The following is a 25,682-nucleotide window of genomic DNA, read 5'->3' as shown; positions in this document are numbered from 1 at the left end:
AATCACGCCTGTCCTTGACTTTTCTCCTCCATCACTGAATAATTATTGTCACAGTGTCACTTATCTGGGGGAACTATCGCTGAGACTGGAAAAAAACCGCATGAATTGGGTCATTTCGGTGGCAACAGTGTTCACGGTGGGTAATTACTCGTGACGATATACAGAGGGAAATTATTTTTTGGGCGAAATGTTGTTTAGTTGATCTAACGAAGTGAGGAAATTTCGAGGTCCCGAGAAAGTCGGTTTATTATTTCGGTTGTTGATTTGATTTCCTCGTATTTTCGTCACTTTATGTGCCCTCGAAGTACTTAAAAAATATCTCAAACTGGAAAATTAGGATTTTAAATGGAATTATTGAAGACACTTTCATTTTGAATAGGAAAGAAAGCGTCGACAAAGTGAGACAGATTCACGTAAAATTGTTAAACTGTGTTATTTTCAACCGTCAGTAACTCGAAATCAACAGAAAGAAATTCATTTTAGTAAATCTTTTTGTTAAATTGAATAAAATTTCTTTCTAACTAATCATCATGATTCTGATTATCCCGTTCTTCTGTGCAACCGATTGTCTTTTTTACAGTTCTATCTCTCCCCTCAGCCCTTCGATAAAATGTTAATAGAAAAATTTTATTTACACATACTTGAATGACTTTGAAACATCACATTTGAAGAAACCATCAGAAAGCTCATTCTCAGGGAAATTCATGAAAAATTCGAAATTTTCAACAATCATCATAAAAATCAAGTCAACCAATATAGCTATCGTAATCATCTTTTAACTTCGACTTAAGGGCATTAGAACAAACATTTTAAGCTATGATTGAATTCATTTGAAGCATGATATTCAAAAATATCCCCGGAATTCTGATTTTCAAAAAATACAAAATTTTTGCAAATTTTAAAATCAGTCAAAATAACAATTTTTGCTATCGCCTTTATCTTTGAACTCGGTCACAAGGGCATCCAAACAAATTTTTCAAGCCATCATTCAATTAATTCAGGCCATTTTTTTAGTTATCGTTTTGTAGTTATCGATCATACGGGGTCGATATGCCACAAAAATCCAAAACTTAAATTTGAACGATGACAAAGCGTCCATTCGGAAGCAAAAGATAAGAAGATAGTAGTGGAAAAGATAAAAAATAGCTAAGCATAATAAATAAAGTGAAAACGAGAGGAAAAACGAAGAAAATAAAGAAAAATCCTGAATAAAAAAAATTAGAATTGAAAATTCGTAGTAGCAATTGTTCTCGTGAGACATTTTCATGTCTTCCCAATGATATTCTGATCGCAAAAAAAATTAAATTTTCGCAAAAGACATTAAATTCCCTTCAAGCAAGTTCGTTAATTTCCCTCAAGTAAATCTGCTCCGCTCCAATTAATTGAACACTCAATTCAAGTCAACATTGACTTGACGAAGCTGAAACTAGCGAAACATTCAACAGATACAAATGTTTTTAAGTAATATAGGGGAGGCTGGGGTAAAATGGACACTTTCGACTTTTTCTTAAATTATTCATAACTCAGAAACAAATTTATCAATTGAGCTCAGTTTAGGCTCGTCACAAGGGGAAAGAATTGTTCTTTGAATTGAAAAAAAAACGAATTTCATCAACATTTCAACGCCTCATTAACATTTAAAAAAAAGTCAAAAGTGTCAGTTTTACCCCAACCCCCAACAGACTCTCTCGCACTTAAAAAAAATTCTACAAATTACTACTTATTTGCCTCCCCTCCACTTAAATATCCCCTGAGTGAATTTTCCGCTGACAAATATTTTGTTAATGTCAGCATCACATTGACTTGAACCGTTTCACCACATCGCTACCGAAATAACCAACAAAGCCTCACCTGCACTAGTGTCTCCCGGCAGCGCGTCCTCCCCGTCAGCACTCCCGCACCCACCCGCGACTCATAATCCACCAGGTGACAGCAATCAGCGGACTGAACGTACAATTATTATCACAGTAAATCCGCGGCAGCAGCACTCCGAGCCCCGCTCAGCAAGACCCCCTCAATCCCCCGAGAAATGCACTCTCCACTGGCCACACCGCGACTACGTCACCCTCGCCCACCGGCATCAAAACATCCGAATAAAAATAAAACTCTAGTGCTTATCACAATCGCCACAACTCGCGTCCTTCATTATTGTTCTGTTTTCCCCGGTGCCGAGTCACTCCGCAAACGCGTTGTGTGCATATTCATGGGACGAGGATGCCCGAGAGACTGAGTGAGTGAGTGCACGAGGATCGATGAACTTTAAACGATAATAAAAAGCTGTGATAAATGCCCCCGGGGGTCAATCACACATTCACACGAAAAGAAATGTTAATTTCCCAGTAAACCACTAGCGCGTTTCGTTCTCTCTCTTTTCCCCCCGTCGATTGTTCACGTGGCTTCACAAAATCACCCGAATATTGACAATTGACGATTGAAATGTCGAACTGCGGTGCAACCACAACTCAACAACAGCGACGTCGATTGCAAGCACGATCAGCTGATCGGCACGCGTGGCTACTATGGCAACCGGTGCGCGGTTGTACCGTATCTACTGCAGGCCTGGCGCATGAAGATAGAGTACCACACGTATACAACACTACCGCGAGTGACGGCGGCGCTCTGACGACCCGACGACCATGACAAAATAGTGGAAAATCTGGCTCAACTGTGGCGACAATTTGTTGTCATTGTTTTCGGTTTCACTTGTTGTCATTTCGGCATTTTCGCCACACACTCACTCACTCACTCGGTCGACTGTCCTTCCGCCGTTTTTATTCAATATTTTTTCATTCGTGTCACCTGTCACTGGTCTAATGTCAAGGCATTCCACTGGCGAGCGATTGTTCGCGAATTTGTGCGGCGATTTTGGCGGCCGGGGGTTTGTTTGGGCCCCGAAATGCTGGGGTTTGGGGGGAAAGTAAATGGGGGTTCAACGAAAATCGAGTGGAGACGAGTGATTTAAGGTAGGAGCGACGTTACCACCACATCCGCTCGTGTCGGCAGCCGGGCGTGCACTGGCTCCAACTTCACGAGTCAGCCGCACCGGACTTGAAACACACCACTCGTCGGTGGGGCCTATAACACTCGCGGAGATACGCGCGCGGCCCACACGACTCGGCTACTATTACTATAAAGGCTTTATGGAGGGAGACTCTCTCCCCCATTGGGTCTATGCGTACTGCAGTGCCTGGTGCTCGGTCTGGGATGTTCTTGAGTAAAACGGCGCTTCCTCGTTTCGGTTTTCAATATTTATTTTTATTTTCCGCGGGGTCTGCTTTGTTTGGTGTTATTGGGGTGAGGGAAGAGCCAAAACAATTCAGGGATTTCCAATCGTTTAGTGGAATGGAATAAACGATTTGTTTAGTTTAAGTGAAGATTGTTATATATTGTAATGAATAATTAGTCGTTCTGATTTATTGATTTTTTTTAGAATGAAGGGAACAGTTTATAATCAATGAACTATTAATTTGAAATTTGTAATTTGTAAATTTGTAATATTTAATTACCGTTAAATATTGTAGCCATCAATTAGTTAACATCACTCGTAAATTTTTTGAATACTCAAGTAGGGGAGGGTGGGGTAAAATGGACACTTTAGACTTTTTTAAAATTATTCATAAGTCAGAAAGAAATGTATCAATTGAGCTCAGTTTAGGCTCGTCACAAAGGGAAAGAGTTGTTCTTTGTATTGAAAAAAAAATTATTAAATTTTATCACTAGTTTATTTACCTGAAACAAACAATTGCTCTGCGTGAGATTCGAATGGAGGGGTCTGATTATTCGTGAATGAATGATTTATTTTAAAATTTGAGGAAATGAAATTTCTTTAATAATTTAGATCTCTATTTATAATAAAAAAGGGAGAAATTTTTGAAATTTTTTAGAGTTTCTAGATTAGCCTTTCCAACGAAACTTTTAAAAGGTCTATTTCTTAATTTTTTTTATAGAATAAGTCTGCTCTTTCTGCTGACTTAGAACGCATTTCATTCAGCCACTGTCACAATTTATTTAATGAATAAACGTTTGTGTTACGGCGAAATTTTGAAAAATGATGGAGTTGTGGAGGGGAGAGAGCGAAGCGAGAGAGGGGGCGTGACTTCTCAGGATTGGTGAGCGAAGCGAGCAGGGGGCGTAGACCCCTAGGAGCTTATAACCAAGAAAAACGGAGCATTCGCATCGCTTGATGAGTGAAAAATAAATAGAAACTATTATTTTAATAATTTTGTCCACGCGAAGTGACGAGAATAGTTCAGGGAATGTTGATAATTTTCCAGCATTTTATGACTATATCATAATAAAATTGAGATCGTTATAAAATTTAAGAACTTCCATTTCTATTATACTCTGGAACTTGTTGGAAAACCCATTGTTATCGAATATTTCAGAATTCTTCATCAGCAACTTTGGACAGTTTTTTAAATCATTGTTCTTCTCATTTTTGTCTCAATTGTTTCCAACTTTCGTTTGCTTCAGCAAACACATGTAAGTATTCGTTACAGGTACAAAACATTCGTTTGCATTTTGTGTTTCGTGGGGCAACGCCTCCTGGTAGTTGAGTCAATTTTAATAGTTTTTGAGCATATTTATCAAATTATCATAATGAGATTGAAATTTTCGTGAAATTAACACGTTTAAAATCTTTAAAAAATGGATATAGACCATTGCTATCAAGATCCCAGAAACTTGAGATAATTTTTTTACGTCACTGTTCTTCTCATTTTTGTCTCAATTATTTCCAACTTTCGTTTGTCTCAGCAAACACGTGTAAGTATTCATTGCACATACAAAACATTCGTTTGCATTTTGCGTTTAGTGACACCAAGCTGTCCGGTTCTTTCTGTAAGACGCGCGTCTAACAGTAAGGACCGGTTGAGATCTGAAGATTATTTTCCAAGAATGCGTGTGTACACATGTTGACTTCTTTATCCTTTTTGCAGTGTTTTTTTCTCCTCCCTCCGGGCACATTGAATCACGATGAAGCGTACAGTTTAATTAATAAACATAATTTGCATTATCAAGATGAGTGGGGGGATAGGGATAAATGATTTCCGTGCATTTTTTCCCGTGCGATTATTAATCGAGGGGCATTAAAGGAATAAGGCTGATGGTTATCGGCCGAGCTCTTGCTCACGTCTCTCTTTACGAGTGTCAAACGCGAATCTCAAAACTACGGAGTGATTTTCTATCTCGAGGTGAGTTGAAAGGAAAGCTAACGAGGATGACACGCGTATCCTAGACCGTTCCAATGGGAGGTGAACAGCCCGGGTCTCGACAGTTGAAATCAGAATAACGGAATATTCAATTTATCCATTTGAGATTATCAGCGAGAGGTGCATCTGATTGTGTGCAATATGTTTATTCATTTTTCATCGTTCACTAGAACGGACGCGCGCGCTGATGTATTTTCTTTTTTTCAGTAACGAGATGAAAAATTAATTGTTATTTGAAGTATGAATAGACTTCAGTTGAGTCGTTGAGTGTAACGGGGAAAGATAAATTAAAAATGGTCAATAAAAGAATTGTACAATTTGAAGAAAATGGGTGAATATTCAGCGTTAGTCAAATTACATTTTGCAGAGAATTATTTTCTTTAATCTTCGCTGTTATAATCTAATAATTATAAATAAATAATTATAATATAATTATTTATTTATAATTATTATAAATAAATAATCATATTAATAATTGAAATTGTCTAAACTTTCGGAAATCTAATTTTTTTAGGCATAAAATTGATTTCTGGTGAAATTCTGAATATTTTTAAATTTGGAAAATTTAGAACTGTTCGAGATACTGCCCATGCGTTTTTTTAAAAACGAATACTCCACGAAATTCACTACAAAAATGTCAGATTCGCGAAAAGCCGTGAATTCAATTGTTTTCCTGCAATAAATGGAATAGACAGCCACAAAAAATCAATTTGAATAGTCAAGTTTCATTGTTATTGTCTCTCTGACATATACAAATCGCATGTGTAACGCCAGATAATGTCACGGATCGATACAATGAGCGATTTCCAGGGATACAATCAATACAAATGACTCATAACTCCCACTCAAATATGTAGATTGACAAAAAATTGATTTCAATGAAATGAAATGAACGAGAGTTGGCATTGGTGAGTGCCCAGTGAAGAATCCGAGGGAGAGTGACGATACACCTGCACCCAAATCAAAGGTGTGTCGACAGGAGACACGTGGGATTGACGACTGTGTCAATTGCTTTCTCAATGTCATGTTTATCCTCAATTTTTTTATGATCATCCTATTTGTATGGAAATGCTCGTTGAGGATGCGGGGTGCCAACAATCATTACACAATTCTGAGAAAAAATTCAGGCTTGAGATTTTGAATGATTGAAAAAAAAATTTTCCCTTAAAAAAACAGAAAATCTTGAAATTTTGGGAACTATCAGTCTTTAATTTTATATAAATGTGTTTTGAATCAAAATTATTGCGTAAATTGTTTCATTCAATTTATTTACGATTTTTATTTCCAAATGGAGAAGAAATTTGAGTGATGGAATTGTTTTTTTCCCTTAAAAAACAGAAAGTCTTGAATTCTTGTGAATATCAGTCTTTAATTTTATATAAATGTGGTTTGAATTAATAAATATTGCGTAATTTTTTTCAATTAATTAATTTATTGTTATCCAGACATTAAGATAATTGAATTCTCCAATTTTACTCTAATTTAATGGAACAATTTGATTATCGGAAATGTCAGCTAGACTTAATTATTCATTATAATCCCATCCATTTCAATAAACCTAGTCTGGTCGTCGGACAAGGGGGAAGTGGTTATGGAAATACTCATTGAGGCCGCGGTTCGCCAAAAATGCCAAAAAATTCGGGCCTCAGATTTTTACTTTTTTAATGCATCTACAAAAATTGGAATGATTGAAATTTTATTCTCCCTCAAAAAACCAGAGAAAATTATTCCTTAATGTTATACAGTAAATATGATGTGAATTGAAAGATATTTATATAATTTTTTTAAGTTAATTAATTGAAGATTTTTCGCAGCAAATTAAGCTTTTTTGTTCTCGTATAATTGAATAGACAGATTTGATTATTGGAAATGTCAGCTAGTCTTATCCACCCATCATAACCCCATCTATTTTAATAAACACACTCTGGTCATCTGATAAGGGGGAAGTGGTTTAATCCAAGTGATTCGATAATAATTTTCAATTCCCCGGGGAAATTCAGGTAATTGGTAGTTTCCATGGACAAAACGTGAGAAACTCGTGGGGATTCGTCTAGTATGATGCCGTCCTGTAATAAACCTTATCGATGATGATTTTACGTGCTGAGGGGACCGTTAACGGTCCCCCGGGATAATCGCTCTCACCCACTGGGAGTAGAACAATGCGCTGAATTTTGTTTGAATTTTCCGGTAGAAAATCCTTGAAATTTCAGCGGAATCGTTGAATTTCCGGCTTTTACCGCATTCTGGGGCCAAATTATTTAGGGAATAGGCAATTTCATGATATCGAGCGACAATTTTGCGGTCAAAATTCCCCATTTTTCTATAATCTTGCCGATTTATTATGAAATATTTGCATTAGGTCTCATTTTTCTAGATAAATAACAAAAAATTTGACACACGAATATCCGAGGAAAATCTGGGAATGCATAATTTTACATGCGGTGATGACGTGGAATATTTATTTGGAATGAATGAAAACAAGTGGGAAATTGCTGTTGTATTGCATATAGTAGTCATTTTTACTAATAAATTAGCAATATGCTTCCGAATGGTTATTTTGCACATAATTTCCTTCTATCACGTATAATTCATTGTTTATTTCATTTTATTAAATTGAATGAGATTTATTTTCAACTAATTTTGTCAGATTTTCAACTTAGTTGAATGTTATCATCATCATTATTATTCCTATTATCGCTTTCTTCTATACAACCGATTGTTTTTTTTACGGTTCAATCTCTCCCCTCAGCCCTTCGATAAAATGTTGATAGAAAAATTTTATTTACACATACTTGAATGAATTTGAAATGAATTTCAGGGAAATTCATGAAAAATTCGAGATTTTCAATAATCATGATAAAAATTGAATCAACCAATATAGCTATCGTAATCATCTTTTAACTTCGACTTAATGGTATTAAAACAAACATTTTAAGCTATGATTGAATTCATTTGAAGCATGATATTCAAAGATATCCCGGAATTCTGATTTTCAAAAAATACGAAATTTTTGCAAATTTTCAAATAAATCAAAATAACGATTATTTTTATCGCCTTCATCTTCGAACTCGGTCAAAAGGACATCCAAACAAATTTTTTAAGCCATCATTCAATTAATTCAGAGCATTTTTTGAGTTATCGTGAGACAACCGATGTTCTAAAAAATTCGAAAATTTAAACAATTCATCGATGAATTAAATTTTAATTAATGGCGATCGATAGGGCTCAACAATACCTACATTTGAAAAAAATCCAAACGCTGTGATTGCAATAGGAAATCAATTTGATGATCCACTGAAAGGTGAAAGAAGGGATAAAGAAAGTTTTGTTATGAAACCCGTTGAATACCTCTCGGATGCGTGGGTGTCGCCGAGATCCGTCGCTTCCAAGAAATTGGAACGTCTTCAACACATTTCCAACCAACAACATCTGTTGTTCATGACGAAGGTCTCTTGATACGGAAAAAATCCTGATGATTCAAAATGATACATAATTGTTGCGCTAATTGAAAAAAAATATTCGAGAAACCGTTTTATCACGGCACGTACCGTTAGGAGAAAACTGAAAAACTGTAATCACCGCGTCATTCTGCATGAACCAGGACGCGACTAGTTATCGAAATTAATTGATCTTCACGTTGATGGCACAAATGTCGTGCACTAATTTTATAATCCGCTGGGATTATAGATCAAATGAACATAAAGTTTTAGGATAGTTTAAATCAAGGATTATGGGACGTCGAGGGTTTCATTACGAATATTTCTCGTTGGAAATTCTGCTGGGGTCGTATAAAATGTTGACGATGTTGTGGCAAATTGGCGACGACTTACTATCGGTATATCATCGGGAATATTTTATGGTGAAAAATATGCACTCCATGCTTGTGGAAAATTCCAGTTGAAATGAGGAAAAATCAAAGAAAATTAGAACTATCGAGAGGAAAAATCGGAAAAAAATTCAAGTGGAATCAATTTTTTTTCTTTTGAGAGAATAATTTGATTGATAATATAATAATATAAATAATTGATATCTATGGGATTTCTACAGATTCTTGTACTGAAAAATCAATTTGTTTTATGAATAATTTAATCTTAAATACAATTAGGGAATTGAACGAAAAGTCTGAAAGTTTTGCAGGAAAAATTGAAAAATGAAATGAATTATCATTTGCGAAAGATTGCATTCATTTCCAACAGAACTTGAGACTCTTTAAGAGCTGAAAATGATAATGCGGGAGCCATCTATCGTTTCAAGGGGTGAACCACGTTTAATTTACCAGCTTGAGCATCTCCTCAGCCGCTACACTTCAAAAATTGTTTAACCGTCATTTTTCCTTGAAATTTACCGAAATTTAATGCAATTGCGACTTTCAAAATTCCAAATTTTACAGAAAAATCAGTAGAATATATTCTTGAATGATCAATTAATAAAAAATGCCGCGTTATTCAGAAATTAATATTCCCATTTTGATTGAAAATTCACATAAATCGATGAATTCTGGTCCTCCTGTTTTAAAAAAATTGAAATTTCACTGAATTTCCGACCAAATCTAAAATTTCACAATCTCCTAATTTTTTTTCTCCCTAAATCGAATCCAATGTCACTCTCCTGACAATAACTAGTCAACCGTTCCTGGAATTTCAATGTTATCCAACAAATTAAAATCAATACTTCAATAATTGTTCAAATAATAACTTAACAACACATTTTTTTTATTAATCTGAAATCCATTGACGTCTTACGAACTAGATTGCCTCACTCAAATTATTCTTAAAAGGATAATATTAATGAGAAGAAGAAGTAAAGAACGCGATATGCCAACCATGCCCCGAACAAATACAGCAGTGACACCAGGGTGTAGTGAGCCCACTTCAAACTGCAACAAATATCACCCATAGAATTATCTCCAATAAATTAACGGCTCATCGAATTCAGTAGCGAAGTGGTAAACCGGTTTAAGTCGACTTATGCCCGAGTTGAGTTTTTGAGGAATATTTCCGAATCTAAGGGAGATAGCGAAATTTTCGTAGACACATTTGTTGTAGCTCTCAATCGGCCCTACAAAAAAGATTATTACAAAAATCTCGCTATCTCCTTTAGATTCGGAAATATTCCTCAAAAACTCAACTTAAACCGTTTTACCACTTCGCTACTGAATTGTATTTTAACTCACTATCGATATCTCTTCCTGCCCTCCTCGAGAGTGTCCAGGGGATCTTTCACAACGAATACTCGCAGACCCCGAATATGATAATAGTAGTAATCCCTCCATATCAAGTCTTTCACGTTGAAGTAGAACAATTTGCGATCAACAGCAGATAGCTTATCCCACAATTTCATGACATTGTCGTTGCGGAAACTCCATTGCTGCGTTGAGAAGTACGAAATAACTCCACTGAATTTGTGAATTTTCTTGTATGTATTCCACAATCTAAAGGACAAAATTATGCGCATAAAAATTCATTTTATTTGTTTTTGTGTCAGGGGAGCTGTGAAATAATTTTTAAAAATTTCGAAGACATTGTGCATTTTGAAGCGCGAGGGGAAGCCGGGGAATATTTTCGTTCTTCCATCCAGATAATATTTTTTTTTATATAGTTGTTGATGTTATGCATTGATATTAATTATAATTTGTATTTTATTTATATTAGAGATACGGAGGACACTGAAATTTTAAGGGATTTCGTCAAAGAAAATTTAAAATTTCATGGGAAAATTAATGAAAATTATAAATTGTAGTTTAATTATCCCATAAAAATTGACAGAAATCAAATAAAATCAGAATATCCATGTTTCCATTGAAAATTAAACTTAATCCGGTAATTTTCGTCTTCTTGCTGCTCAAAAATTAGGTGATAAATTAAATAATTCAAAATGCGAAACTATAAATTTTCCATTAAGTAGATAATACTAAATTTATTATAAGGGATTTCCGATTATCCAAATAATCGTCAGTCAGGAATTTTTGTCAAGTTTTCCTGCGGATCAACCATCGAGATAAATTTTGCAATGAAGTTTAACCTGCGGAACTTCCCCCTCTCGTCACTATGCAACAAAACTAAAATATAATGATTGAGTAATTACACTGGCTCCCGTCCAGTCAACCGTGCTGCAGTATCAACGATGATAGCTGGAAGTAGATGAGTGAAGACAACGAAGAAATAATGAACCCAAATGTTCGGATGGAGGTCGAAGAAATAATACCAGAAGACCATTTTACTCGGCACTTCCATACCGAAGATCTCATTGTACTTCATGAATTCACCCCACGTTATTGAATTTTGACAGGACGACACACTGTTGTATATCGGTGGATCCTCAGCGGGATTGAGCTCTGACTTTTTCGAACTCAAGACTGGGGGCGGAAGGGGCTTGAGGGGTCCTTGCAATTTTCCACCCCTAAAATGATCAATCGATTTTATTTCATTTAAAACGATGAAGTGAGAAATGTGCACAAAAAATACTAGACACGTTTTTGAGATATTTTTGTAAACAATGAAAAATCAAAAAGTGTTTCAGTATTAATTTTCCATCATTTATCGAAATGAAAAATACGTGTTTAGTATTTTTCATCAAATTTTCACGTCCAGCGGGAAGGAATTCATGCAAAATCTACACTCAGGGAATCAATTTTTTGTTTACTTCTCCTTGCCAATGTGCCATGCGGCCGCTAGGATGTTGTTGATAACATAATCAGCGGGGATGATATCGGCTACATTTTTTGCATCGCAGTGGAGTGTATGGAGCAGTCCGATCCCGGCACCGAGAACGACACCCGTGGGACCGTACAGGTTATTAATCCATCCGGGAATTGGTTCTTTCGATGTTGCAATCATAATCGAAGGGCGCACAATGCATAATGGAAGATCTCTGCCGTATTTTCGCACCGTATCTTCGGCCACTGTTTTCGTGAATGCGTATGTATTTGGCCATTTTCCCAATAAACTAAAAATTGAAATAGTGAAAATTCGAATAGTGGATTTTTAGGGAAGGTCTTGGCCATTCAGTCCGTACGTTTCTGGGTTTTCAGGGAAAATTATCATAATATGCTTTTGAATTTCAAGAATTTTTTTTTTTAGAGTATTTTTAATGTTTTGTTAGTGTAGTGAATGGTTACGATGAATTATTCGGCATAATTCGTGATAAATGAATTCCATTCGTTGAAACGTTTAATATTTAATTGAACTTATAAAATTGAGCGATAGATTTGTGAAATAATTCATGTTTTGATTGAAACTTCAAGTATGTTTGGGAATTTTCGTCCTCATTCCGTTCAAAAATCTAAAATTTATTTATTTTTTCCCTAAATCAAATTCATTGTCACTCTCCAGAAAATGACTAGTCAATTGTCCACGAAATTCCCATATTCTCCCACCCACGCATAACTATTCTTTGCTAACATTCATGATTTCCCGTGAAAACTCGGAAAAATAATCTTCTCTCAACCGCATTATCGCGTTTTTAAACATCTCTTCTTACGCAGATGCTAAATTTAATTTATTGAATGTTTCTAGTCATAAAAAAAAATCGTAAAATTGACGGGTGAGGTAGACTTTTTGGAAACTTCGATCACGTAATTTCCCCTGAAATTTTAAGGTTTCTTCATTCAAAATTGAAAATTTTATAATAAAATCAATGAACTCTTCAAATTTCAGTTCAACTATTCCATCAACATCAATAGAAATTCGGAAAATTCAGGTTGTGATTGAAATTTCAAGTAAATTTGCGACTTCTCGTCCTCCTCCTGCCCAAAAATCTGAAATTTCATGGCTTTTCCCCCTAAATCAAATTCACTCGCTGCTAAAACTCATAATTTCCCGTGAAAACTCGGAAACGTAATTATCTCTCAACCACATTTTCTCTTCTTCAAACATCTCTTCTTACGTAGGTGTTATACCCTCCAGTGTATCATCATCAAGAATGTCCAGTAATGTCAGCAGCTCATCAGAGCCAATTGGTGGATCGTAGAAAATCTCATCAATGAACTTGGTGATGCATTGTGAGAATGCCGTGCCAATATGTACAAAAGCCTATCGGAAAACCAATCAGTCTCTTAAACGTTTCGAAATGACTTTACGAATTGAGAAAAAATTATCGCTCGTAACGCGCTTCCAATGTCCGCAATTATGACTTACCTTGAGGTTGGGCATCTCCCTCGCGAAGAGGAGAATCTCCTTAGTTCCTCGCACATTAATGTTGACAGCGAGCCGTAATTTCTCGTCGAATCGAACAGTGGCTGCGCCATGAAACACCACGTGAGAATTTTTCAATAATTCGCGGTTCTCCGGCGATAGCTCCAGGCCCTTGTCGAGCTGACCCTCGATCATAACAACTTTACTCGCGAAATTCGGTTGCTCTTCCCTCAGTCTAGCGTAGAGCTGAGGGACATGAGATAATTCGGGATGATATTTCGTGATTTTAGTTCGATTCGAAATTTTTCGACGCTAATCACTCACCGGATCCTCAAAATGCTCCTTGAACCGCTCCTCCGAAGATTTGCCCTTCTTGGCTCGTATAATTAGGTACAATTTACCAACTTTTGTGCATGTTCTGACAAATAATTCATAATCAAGAATTTAAATTGTTTAAAGGGTGAAATTTCTACCGAAATTTCAGGAAATTTTTTCTTTGAAAAATCACGATTCAATGAGGAAATCAATTAAAATTGTTAATTTCAGGTCAATTCGTGGATAACAATGAGGAAAATTCAGACAATTTGGGGATTTTTTGGATTATTTCTTCATGATTTCTTTGAATTCACTTGGATTCTTAGCTGAGCTTGAAATTTCGTGAATTTTCACTCCGAATCGAATTATCACTCGACGGTCCACGGAATTTAAATTTGTTTTTCAATTTCCGGTAATCATCCCCGAAATTTTTCGTGACTGAAATATCACAATTCCATGAGGAAATGGACTAAATCTGTTAATTGAAGTTCAATTATTCAGTGACACCGAGGAGAATCCAACCGAATATACTCTTGAGTTTCTCATTTAATTGAAAAGTCAGATAAACTCTTGAATGTCCGCGTTATTCCATCTTGAAATTCTTTGAATTTTTTGAATTTGAGGTAAACATATTTTAAATGTCTAACAAGTGACATTTCCACTGAGATTTGAGCAACTTTTCTAATTAAAAATTATTATTCGATACGAAAATCAATGAAAACTACAAAATTCAGTCCAACAAACGATTAAAAACCCGAAAAATTGACGGAAATGCATTGAAATTGATTGAAAAATCAGGCACATCATAAAATTTTCGTCTCATTTCCCCCTGAAACTCAAAATTCACCTGAATTTCTCCCCAAACTCCAAATTTCATACTTCAACGTAGCTCTCCCAACAATTCCTCCTGTTTTTCAACATTCCCATTCCCACATAACGTCCAACACCTCTGAAACCCGCCGCGTCCAAAGAGTCAACAACCAAAAGACAACATTTCAAACCAAATATGCAAATCCCCCCGTCGTATAATTAACTGTTGATTTCCGGAGTCGAGCGGTTGAGGGTACCAAAGCGAAATAAATCCATAAGCATGAAGGAAGAGCCGCATCTCTTATGCATGCACATATTCTCAGAATTTGCGTTGGCAAAGTACCTCAAAAAAGCAAATACCCATTTTTCCAATTTAAGAAAGGCCAGGGGATATCCAAGAAACAATTACGAAATTAATTAAATGACCATAGTCCCATCCATCCACCCATCCCTCCATTTACCCCACTCAAATGCCTAAAATATCCCCCCCTACGCGTGACAAAATCCAAAAATCTTACCGAAGTAACTTTTCAATAAGAAGTTTCCCGAGAAACCCGGAGCCTCCGGTAATAAGAACATTGCATCCCGCGTAAAATTCGGCAATATCACTGTGCTCTTCCGGCGTCACCACGGCCAGGCCATTCACCTCAGTCTCCATGATCCCCTGTTTTTTTCCCGTCGACATTATCCCAAATTGTTCTATCGAAAAAGAATAAAAATCAGATGACGCTGGCAACCTATATAAAGAAGCAATAATGATTCAATTTGACTAAAGAAGATCCCCTTTCCCTCGAAAAAAAAATTCACTGAACAAAACCCCTCAACCAAATGGCGCTTATCAAATGCTGAACAATTACTGTACATGAACTCACGGAAATTACTGCGATAAGAAAAGAAAAAAAAACCAACGTAACAGCCAGCACTGCCGGCGGCCGAAGTGGATTGGACGACGAACAAACGCAGACTGCGAATTCCTTCGACTTGACCGTTTGGTGGCAAGCATACACCGGCATTACCACAAAATGAACTAGAAGACGAAGACAACGAAATAGTTGAAGGTCAAAAGTTGTCAATCGGAAACCACCATTTGATGATTCTAATGTATTCGTTAACTCGCGTCGAATAAATACGTAATGGATTCACAAATAAATACAAGCCTTTCCCAGTGTTCTGGATGTTATTCATGGAATAGTACGTCCTATGCACTAATTCAGCCCGACGAGACTTTGGCCCTGGGGCTCCCAAACGCCCCGTGAAAATGTTAATTCTCCTTTTCAAATGTAAATAAAAAGAACCATTAAACTAACTGCCCGGCCGGGGGTACCTCTGTCGAGGTCACATAGTTTGAGTTTCATTTACTCCAGAAAAAAGAAGAAAAAAAAGCAATTAATGCATTCAAACTTGTGATGTATACAAGGGTCAAATCCGTTCTCACCCCTGCGATGACTATAAGATTTGCCTTATGGACGAGTCGCAAGTCGATGCGGTAGGAAATCGGTCTAATGAGAACATATGAAATAATACATAACGTGAAAACGTATTTGCGACAATAATTGTGGGTATGAAGTATCACAATGCATTGACGTTGAATGGAGAATCTGGATTCCGTATGAATTCATTTTTTCAGGCTTGTCATAGCATTGGCTCGTTGTTATTCCTTCTACCCTGCTGTGAACTCGGCGGGTCAAGTGGATGATGTTTTTTCATCAGTCTATTCTACCAATAATTACACCATAATGACGTACTTCTTCTCTTTATTAAATGATAATTCATCAAATGATTTACACGTGGGGCATTTGACATTAAACTTTTCTCGATGATTTATTTACAGGCTCGCTCATTAGTACGGTGAGGATTATTAGGGCTCATTTCGGTGTGAAATGCCTTAGTTGACGATATGTACAGTAGAAAATATCCTTTTCACTCCTCAAAATATATTTTTAATAGTCTAGCTAAAGCCTATCAACAGTGTTAATGTTTGCATAAATAGTCTGCCATGATTGGTGACTGTTAATTGGGGTGAAACGTCCAGTGGTCGAGCCAATCGATGTATTTTTCATTCAACAAGTGGTAAAGTTCGTTGAGACCTCAGCAAACTTTCTGACATTCAAGTTATCATCGCATTCGTTCGAACACTGGATTCCCCCGAGAACCAAAAACCTGCTGAAATAGAAAAATATGCACATATTTACTCTTCTCTACGAGCCATCCCCTGGCTCATTCATCTTGGAACATGCTCAATGGATCCTCGACAATTTTCTCAGCTGTCTTCTTCAAATCTCTAGTAACAGACTTTTTAACCGCAGGACCTGCTTCTTGCGGGCTATCCCCAACTTTCTTAGAAAATACATCACTACTGTCAGAGTAATTCGAGCTGTCGGCGAACAATCTGGGATCGGCCTCCCGTTTCTTCCTTGAGAATATATCATCATCGCCGTTGGAAGGATCTCCGAAGATATCCTCCAATTTGGTTTTCGGTATTCTACTCGTCGACGGGAACAACGACTCCTCTTTATTCGCATCCGAAGGTTTTTCACTCGCGTCGAAGAACAGTTCTTCGTCATCCTCGTCCTCCTCCTCCCCAGGGAAGCTCTCCTTTGAAGACAGTCCTCCCAAATTATTCACCTCCTTTGCATTACCCTCGTTCCCCTCAGATCTACTGTTATCACTTTTCTTACTGGAAGCCGAGCCAAACAAGTCGTCAGTCGTGTTATCCTCATCACTGTTCACATCATCAAAGAGACTGCCCTTCGCCTCTTTAACAATCTTCTTGGGTATCGCTTTCGTGAAGGGACCTGAGAACAAGTCCCCACTGCTGTCATCGTCTGCGAACAGATCGAGACTTCTCTTCGGTTCTGAATCGTCAGGTTTCTTGGTCGACACCTGCGTGAAAAGGTTGTCATCGGGATCGCTGCTCAACAGGTTTTTCGCCTTCTCCGGGGATGGGGTTTTCGTGACGAATGCGAACAGTTGGCTCGGATCCTTCAGTGGGTCGTGCTGAGAGTCCCTCAATGGATCAGACGACTCAAGACCCTCAGACTTTTCCTCATTCACCTCCTCCTCGTCCTTCTTCATCTCTTGGTTTCGAGACTCAGGCTTCTCCAGACGAGAGACTGGAGAGAGAATGGGCGCACGACCGAATAACGTGTCCTCCTTCTGGGGATCCTCCGGTAAATCTGGGGGCACGTCGAAGAGGTCCTCCTCGTCGGTCGAGGGCGACAACAACGTGTTCTTCGTTATGCTGATTGAACTCTCCTTTCCCAGGCTCAAGTCTGACTTATCGTCGGGGAGCAGCTGCAAGGATGGCTTCAGTACTTTTTCATCCGTTGGGGCTGACAGCCTATCCATTGGGGGATCCTCGGGGTTCGTCGGGCTTTCTGCACCCGGGGGAGGCCCGGCGGAGTCTGGGCTGTCGAAGTCGATGCCGCTGTGACGGAGGGCCGACTGACGGGCTTGTCTGCTCTGCGGTCTCCGTTTCGCCGGAATTCTTGCACGACTCTGGAACGTCAGGATTTTTTTAGTTGTTAGGTTGATTTATGGGGAGATTAACCCTCACGTACGGGTATGAAACCATTAAAATGTGAATGACTCATTTCAAAATTGATTATTTCCAAAACTATGGAAAGGAACTCAACTAGAAGAATAACATGGGAAAAAGGGGTTCTGTAGATTCAAGTATTTTCAGTTTCATAATTTTTTAGTGATTATTTTTTTTTTAATGTAAACTTTTTTTTACTTTTGTCAGGTTTTTGAATGGTTTCTAACTATTTCAAATGGAGATTTAAACTTATAACTTCAAAGTTTAGTAATAAAATCACTGCAAAATGTCGCGTAAATAGTCGTAATTTTCGAAAATCATAATTTTCCAATAATTTCGGGGATCTTCCCCCAGAAAGTAGTTTCTCATTTTTTCCAGACTTTGAAAATGTGGTTCAAAATTCTCGAAACGCCTACTTTCTATTCTTTTCCGATTTTTAAACATCTAACAATTTAAACTTAGAACTTCAAAGTTCAACAAAAAAATCATTACAAAAATGTAGTAACCTATCGCGAAATTAAACTCGAAAAAATTTCTGCCTCTTAATAACAAACTTCTCATAAACTTGTTTACCTTCGATGCAATCGACAAAGTCTCCACCTGCGCCGGAACATCGAAGCTCACCGCTGATTCCGTATCAAGCACCGACGGTGACAGCGAAGCCTCTTTCGCCGCTAAATCCTCTGCAACCAACCAAAAAAACCACATCACCCCTCCAACCAATATTTACTCACAAATCCCAAGAAAATAAAGAGAATCCATTTACTTGGCGCTGACGGAGACGTCGGTGTTTTCGGCGCACTCATAGCCCCTCCGTCCTCACAATCCCTATCCGGCGTGTCCCCCCCAGAGTCTTGTCTCTCCTCACCTCTCCTCAAAACCGGAGGCGTATCCGTGGGCGAAAGTATCTTCAGATCCCCCATTTTCCCCATCAAGTTTGCTATTTTCCCCGAAACAGCTCTCCTAGGTGGTTGGCCAGAATCCTCACCAGCTACCGGTAGCCGAATTCTCAAGCTCTTAGGCGGTTCTATTTTCGTACCATCTCCAGTGGCTTTTTGTTTTGAAACTACTGGGCCATCTGTTGCCGTCGCCCCCTCCCCCGCAACAGGCGAAGCCGCCAAAGCGTTGCTGTCCCTCTTCCGGCCAAATAGGCTGTCATCGTCCTCCTCGTCGACATCCCCAAAGAGATTACGAGAATCCGCCTGACCAGATTTCCTCTCTTCCTTTTCCCTCGCTTCTTCCAATTTCGCTACACCAGCAGAATCTTTCTTGACATCCTCCGCAGCATTCGACGCAGCTGCCAACACCTTATCCTCATTGGTGTCAACCATCCTCTCGGCTGTCTTGCTCAGAGCGAAAAGATCCTCGTCGTCCTCGTCGTCGAACAAATTACCGCTCTTGACGAACAGTTTGCCGGCAGCATTCACCCCTTGATTAGATATCTCCGATGGCTGATCGACTTTGGGCTTCTGGCCAGTGCCAGATTCAGCGAAAATGTCAATGTCCGGAGCACTACGATTCAAAAATACGTCCACACCAGCGTCAAAGAGACCACCTCTCGCAGTCGTGTTGATCTTGGGCTTCTCAGCGAACTGAGAAGCCGCTTGTTCAGCGCTCTTCTGCGAGCGCGATCCGGAACTTGTGTTCGAAAATAGATCGTCACCCGAATCCGAGTCGTCAAACAGTGAGTTTACTTTGGACTTGGACTTGGAATTGGCTTTTGGCAGTGGTGGCGGACCGAATACATCATCATTGTCGAATATGTCTTCTTGGCGGGCGGTTTGATTGCGCTGCTGTTGGTGCGCTTGATTGTGAATGTTGTGACTGTCGTTTATCGAATTTTGGGTGTTATCGGGCTGACGGGAGGATGGGTTGAATAGGCTGTCGCTTGGGACACGCTCGCGGTAAATTTCTTCGGATAATAAACGGGTGGATTCCATCTGCGGCTCTCTGCAACAACAATTTCGGCTGTCATAGTTGGTCGAGGGGAATTGCGGGCGTTATCGCGGCGGATTTTGGTGGTGATCATTCGGTGGTGTTTGTTGTGCAAATATGTGCGTCGGAGTGAATTGAGATGGATGGGGCTGGCTGTTATAAGGAGTGATGATCATTAGGCGGTGGAAAGCGCATTCTGGAGATTGTGGAGATGAAGGGGTTCGCTATTTTTTGTGGAATTGTTATGGGGAGTCTCTGGGTCTTGCAGGTCACTGGTATGTATCTTGTGTTAGGGTTATTTGGGGACACATTTTTTTGCTGGATGAAATTCAGCAGCGAAGCGGGAAAACGCTTTAAGATGGTTTTAACTATTGGGTTGAGTAACTATTGGGTTTAGTGAATATCTTGAAATCTAAGGGAGATAGCGAAGTTGTTGGTATGACCTTTTTTGTAGAGCGGATTGAGGGCTGCAAAAAAGGTCATTATGAAAATTTTGATATCTCTCTTAGATTCGGAGATATTCAGTACCAAATATAGTACAAATATTCAGTACCAAATTACACTCAATTTTTAATTAATTAAAAATTCAGGTATATATTAACCTGAATTTTCCTGATTTTAATAAATTCACCGAATAATTTATATAAAATTCAGTTTCCATTCATTCCTCAATGAAATTTTAAATTTTCCATGACAAAATTCCTTGAAATTTCTGTGTCACTGAAATGCGATAAAAATGTACAAAAAGTGTACTCAAAAATCGAGAAGTTTTTCATTCCTGATCTGATATCTTTCATTTAATTTTAAGTCAGATCTTTATTTTATTCACTTTTTGACAGCCGAGTGCGACTACCAAGGTCGCAAATTGGCAGTTGGAGTCCACAATATTACCTGCGGTACCCTCACTTGCAAAGAGGACGGCACTATGTCTGCTGTAGGGTGAGTTCAATAAACTGATTTTCTCATTGATCGATTGTGACGAAAACTATGATTCTAGGTGTGGAGACTACGCGTGCCCACCAGGAACACAAATTGGGTATAAACAGCAAGATGACAGTAAAGTTTATCCCGAATGTTGCGGCGGGCCTATCTGTGCGTAGTAGAAACAGCACGCATTTGAAATGCCGATTGAGGATATACTAGTATCCAATTTGTAGAGATCAATAAATCATGATAGAGCAGATGTTTTTACGATTCCTGGTTTTTCCATCAATCATCGCCGCAATTTCATTCTCTCAATTTTTAATATGATTTCAATGAATGCGAATTTTTTTTTGTTCATCGAATGAATTCAAAACAATTGTTAAAGACATTTTTGTTATCTAATTTATGGAGATGAATAAATTCACGTATTGAATTTACGTCTTGATTAATTCTGAGAAAATTAATTTGATGATTTCCCTCATCTTTCCGACCAATAGAATTGACGTATTCGAGGTCGCGTGGATCAATCAGAAGAGAATTATTGTCCAGTTAATCGAGTTTACAGAATTTAGGGAATTTATTTTGCCCTCCATCATCACTTGCAGTTTCATTATCTCAATTCTCAATGACTTTCGCTAATCGAGAACAAAAAAATTGTATATTCATCGAATAAATTTACAATTTGGATAACAATTGTTGAAAACATTCTCATTATCCAATTCGTGGAAATGAATAAATCTGTCTACTTAAGTATTGATGAGTTCCAAGAAAACTGATTTCAATCTATAATTTTTTAATCGTCACTTGACGTGACTCAATATGACTGCACCTGCATGTTTTAATCAACAAGGAGTAGAAATTCATGATTTCGTGGGTTTTCCCTCGATCATCACCGCAATTTAATGCTTTCAATTTATTTCATTCGGTTATTTCATTCATGTTAAGAAAATTCTGGCTACCCAATTTATAAAAATAAGTCCTCCACAAAAGTTTGCGGTCCGAGAAGATTAATTTAGAGCTACGAGAGATCGGGGCAAAATCAAATAGTTGTGATTTTTTCCATTCACGACCTCATCGAACCTTTCCAAGTATTTCCTTACCCAAAAAACAATTAATAACATTTTCAACTCATTCCGTTTATTGTTTATCAAACAAAAAATATTACGAACAAATTAATGTATCAATCAATTAATGTATTAATATATGAATCAATTAACAAATGTAAAGTATAACACTTCTTCACTAGGTAAAATTGTTTGTTATATTTGAAAATTCCATTCAAATTAATCTCAATCTGTCACATTCCAAGTGAAATAGAGCAAAAAAATTCCCCAAAGCGCGTGAATGATGGGTTTTCCACATTTTTGCGTTTTCATTTTGCCCCGCATTTAATTTTGCCCAGGCCTCCCCTATAATTTTTTATTCACCACTCGACATGCCTCAAGATGACTGCAACTACATTTTTTAATCAACAAGTGAGAATTTCTGATGTTATTCCTGGATAAGCATTTCAACCTCCTGCATAATGCATTTCCAGTGCTAAAGGAGAGATCATAAATTTTCCTATCATCTCTGAAATAAAATACTTATAAATTTCAATGTCAGAGAGACAAGGTCCCATCTCCCAAGGATTTTCACTCTCGGTACGCCTCGCCGAACGCATCACTAGTCTGACTCTTACGCGAACGCAGAGGGGGAGTTATTATAAATGCAATCTCCGCGATAAATGCGATTAGTTGTTCCCGAATTGTTGAATAAACTTGTCAATATGAGTTCCGGGGTATTTTGGGGACTGATCCTCGTAATTTTCTTTGTTGCCCAGGCAAACGGTGAGAGCTTTATTGACATGACATACCGAGAATCAATTTTTTATATTTAATTGTCAACAGCGGACTGCGTACACGAAGGGACAATTTTGAAAACTGGGGAGAAGATCCCCGTTGTTTGCGGCATTGATACATGTCAGGAAGATGGCAGTGTATCGGGGGTCGGGTGAGTTTTATTTACTTTAGGGCATCCAAGTGCATCTACAATTTTTGAAATTCAATTGCACGAGAAAAACTTCAAGAAAATTTTAATATTTTGCAACACACGGGCCGCTTTCCAATTATTCTCTTAACATGAATAAATAAGTAACGCAAAGTGCATAAACTTTTGGGCTTTCTTCGTCATGAAATTAATTTCCAGTAGATAAATCAATTTTGGATATAAATATATTGATTATGAATTTAAAAAAATGATAGTGGCCTTCCAATTTTTATGTTTATGTTTATTTTTAATTTCGTAAGAATTTTGCAAATGTAGAAACACATTTCAAAGAAGAGAAGATTGTCGATAAATTCGAATTTGGAAAATAACGCGAAGAATTAGGAAAGGAATATTATTTTTTGATTGAAATTTCAAGGAATTTCGTCAATGAAAATTAAGAATTTCATGAAAAAACTAATGAGAACTCTATTTACTTATTTATTACTCCAGATGTACACCCTCTAGAATATATTCATGAATACAAAACATGTCACATATTATCGGAACCTATTACCAAAATAAATAAAAAAATGGATTTTTAATTTTTGTTTTATGTAAACAAACTACACTATTGGTTCAACAATTTTCTCTCATCAAATTTGTCATTTAAATTACGTGACAAAAAATTGAAAAAAAAATAAAAATTACATTTTGCACAGAATTATTATTTTCTTAAACATTCGTTGTTTATAAATAAATAATTTAACTTGTTTAAACTTTCGAAAACCATTTTTTTAGTTATGAAATAGATTTCTGGTAAAAATCTGAATATGAATAAATTTGCGACGATTCTGAACAAATGATTTTCATGGTTGAAAATTGATTGTTTATAAATTATTGCTAAAAAATGCTCGTAATTTTGAAAAATTGTAAATTTTTAATTATTCCATTAATAAATAATAATAAAATGCATAACAGAATAATTTCAGATAATAAATAACAGAATAATTTCAGATGCGGAGTCTACCGTTGTGCCCCGGGGAAGGAAATTGATTACATTTACGGAGACAAAACAAAAGTTTATCCGGATTGTTGTGACCACCCTATCTGCGCCAGCGACTGAATCCCTTGTCAACCCCTTCAACAGACCCATTCTCCCAAATCAATGTTTATAAAGAGCAGTTTAGAAGAATGAAGCAGTGTTATTACTACCCTAAACCAAAATATTGTCCCCCGATAAAGATAACATTATCATAAACCATATCAGGCCGAAAGTCACGTTTTTATCATAAAAAAATATTATAATCACTTTATTTCTCCTGCCTTATCAAATGGAATTTGCATTAAAAAATGAAAGATCATTGAGAATGTTGAGATTACAGCATAATGCATGTCGATTATATTATTCAACGAATGATTGAAATACAATTCATCGTGCATTGCGTATTCATCAATCGCTGATCTCAACTGGAATCAATTAAAATTATTTTTAAACTCGTCGATGTGACACTGTTTACAATTTTTGTCTGAAATTTCAAGGAATTTCGTCATTAAAAAACAAAGATTTTATGGAAAAATCAATGGAACTTTAACAGTTCAGTTTAATTATTCCAAAAAATTAATAGAATTGATTGGAAATTGGGAAATTAATAGAATTAATTCGAAATTCAAAGCCATTTGGCACTGAATGCTCATGTTTATCAAAAATTCATAGAAGTTCGTATTTTTCTAGCGCTAAAAAATCAGAAATTTCATTATTTATTGCCTTAAATTAATTCCAAAGTCACTCCTAAAAATTACTAGTCAACTGTCCATGAAATTTAAATTTTTTTCAACTGTTTTTATGATCATTAATTTCAAATTTCATAATACACAACAAGCAGAGAAATGTAGATTATTTCTAGACACTTAATCTGTCATAATAAATAAATAATACGTCAATCCCCTAGAACAATATTGTTAATCTTATTATGAACATTCAACCAGAAATTCCGGATAACGAAGCCCATGAGGAAAACAATGCATTATTCAAACACAGACTGATACGAAGTAAACAGGCAAATGAATACATACCAGGATTCATTATAAATCCCGGGATTTTAAAATAAATTCGTAGTTGCTGAAGTCACTCTAGGGAAAATATAATGAAGCCAACACACTTCGTTATTCTGCGATTAATTATACTCGCAACGCTGTGGTTACGAGCTGGTGAGCACTGGTAACACTGAAAGTCCCAATGTAATGTTCAATTTTTTTTCTCCCTTCATTGATCAGAAGCCGTACAATGCACTTATGAATCGCGGCGACTGCCTCCAGGAACGCATGTTGTCAACTGTGTTAGGGTAACGTGCAATGCAGATGGAACTGTGACTACAGATATGTGAGTCATCCATTCGTTCTTGGAATATTAAGTTAAGTGCTGTGTGTTCACGGTTTTCTCAATGTTTGCGTAGTGATTTGTAATGAATGGTCTCAAGACTTTAAAGGGAATTTGAGGATGAAGAGTTTGATGATTTCTTAATGAGTTGGTAGTCAACGAGGCACTAATCATTCGTACATTTATCTCTCGTCGAAAATTAGTATTTTTAGTAGCATTTGAGGTAAACAAATTAAAATGATGGCGAATTTAATTAATTGGGAATATAATTGAAAGCCCGGAGAAATGGCGTGCTAGGACCTCTAAAGATGGTTTTGAACCAGGGGAGACTCCTAGACCCCAATGTTCTATACATACTCCTAGACCCCATTGTCCTCCTAGACAATGATGTCACAACTCTGCTTTTCAATTGAAAACAGATATCATTTTTAGAGACATTTGTCATGTTTAGAGGCTCTAGCACGTCATTTCTC

The 25,682-nt window shown here is 37.1% G+C and overlaps 2 protein-coding genes and 2 long non-coding RNA genes across 5 annotated transcripts in view; 2 read left to right on the top strand and 2 right to left on the bottom strand.

Moving 5' to 3' along the window:
- Positions 1–9,901: 9,901 nt before the first annotated feature.
- On the bottom strand, positions 9,902–15,460 carry LOC107040524 (fatty acyl-CoA reductase wat). 2 transcript variants are annotated; one of them, XM_015260644.1, is made up of 9 exons: positions 15,377–15,460; positions 14,986–15,166; positions 13,667–13,760; positions 13,346–13,588; positions 13,095–13,240; positions 11,853–12,155; positions 11,295–11,609; positions 10,384–10,641; positions 9,902–10,086 (listed from the first exon to the last, which is right to left on the bottom strand). In XM_015260644.1, the coding sequence occupies exons 2-9, from the start codon at positions 15,150–15,152 to the stop codon at positions 9,981–9,983; spliced, it is 1,632 nt and encodes a 543-aa protein (XP_015116130.1). In that variant the 5' UTR covers positions 15,153–15,166; positions 15,377–15,460; the 3' UTR covers positions 9,902–9,980. The 2 variants fall into 2 exon arrangements, with proteins under 2 accessions (XP_015116130.1, XP_015116129.1); XM_015260643.1 differs by having other exon boundaries at positions 15,340–15,421.
- Positions 15,461–16,204: 744 nt separating this feature from the next.
- Positions 16,205–25,682, bottom strand: part of LOC107040560 (WASH complex subunit 2) — a 16,396-nt gene continuing 6,918 nt past the window's right edge. Inside the window, exons 5-7 of the mRNA XM_015260691.1 lie at positions 18,772–19,955; positions 18,579–18,688; positions 16,205–17,965 (exon numbers count right to left, since the gene is read on the bottom strand). Coding sequence (XP_015116177.1) covers positions 16,685–17,965; positions 18,579–18,688; positions 18,772–19,955 — 2,575 coding nt within the window. The 3' untranslated portion in view covers positions 16,205–16,684. The remainder of the gene's footprint in view (positions 17,966–18,578; positions 18,689–18,771; positions 19,956–25,682) is intronic.
- LOC107040562 lies at positions 22,587–24,326 on the top strand. Its single transcript, XR_001461018.1, has 3 exons — positions 22,587–22,693; positions 22,754–22,856; positions 23,847–24,326. It is a non-coding gene; the product is annotated as an uncharacterized LOC107040562 (long non-coding RNA).
- The window catches only part of LOC107040563, a 3,338-nt gene continuing 2,082 nt past the window's right edge, over positions 24,427–25,682 (top strand). Inside the window, exons 1-2 of the long non-coding RNA XR_001461019.2 lie at positions 24,427–25,040; positions 25,107–25,212. This is a non-coding gene — a long non-coding RNA (uncharacterized LOC107040563). The remainder of the gene's footprint in view (positions 25,041–25,106; positions 25,213–25,682) is intronic.

The sequence above is a fragment of the Diachasma alloeum genome, unplaced genomic scaffold (assembly GCF_001412515.2).
Source record: "Diachasma alloeum isolate Michigan unplaced genomic scaffold, Dall2.0 Dall_scaffold_00338, whole genome shotgun sequence".
In the NCBI taxonomy this organism is placed as follows: Eukaryota; Metazoa; Arthropoda; class Insecta; order Hymenoptera; family Braconidae; genus Diachasma; species Diachasma alloeum.
This window is presented reverse-complemented; position numbering and strand designations above follow the sequence as displayed.

Excerpts from the sequence above, each read along its gene's own strand:
- LOC107040524 (XM_015260644.1), bottom strand. The coding sequence starts at position 15,152 with ATGTCGACGGGAAAAAAACAGGGGATCATGGAGACTGAGGTGAATGGC. Across the intron at positions 12,156-13,094 it reads CTGGAGGGTATAACACCTAC|TTTATTGGGAAAATGGCCAA; the intron begins GTAAGAAGAGAT and ends TTCAATTTTTAG. Across the intron at positions 10,642-11,294 it reads TTGACTGGACGGGAGCCAGT|ATTGTGGAATACATACAAGA; the intron begins GTAATTACTCAA and ends TTTGTCCTTTAG.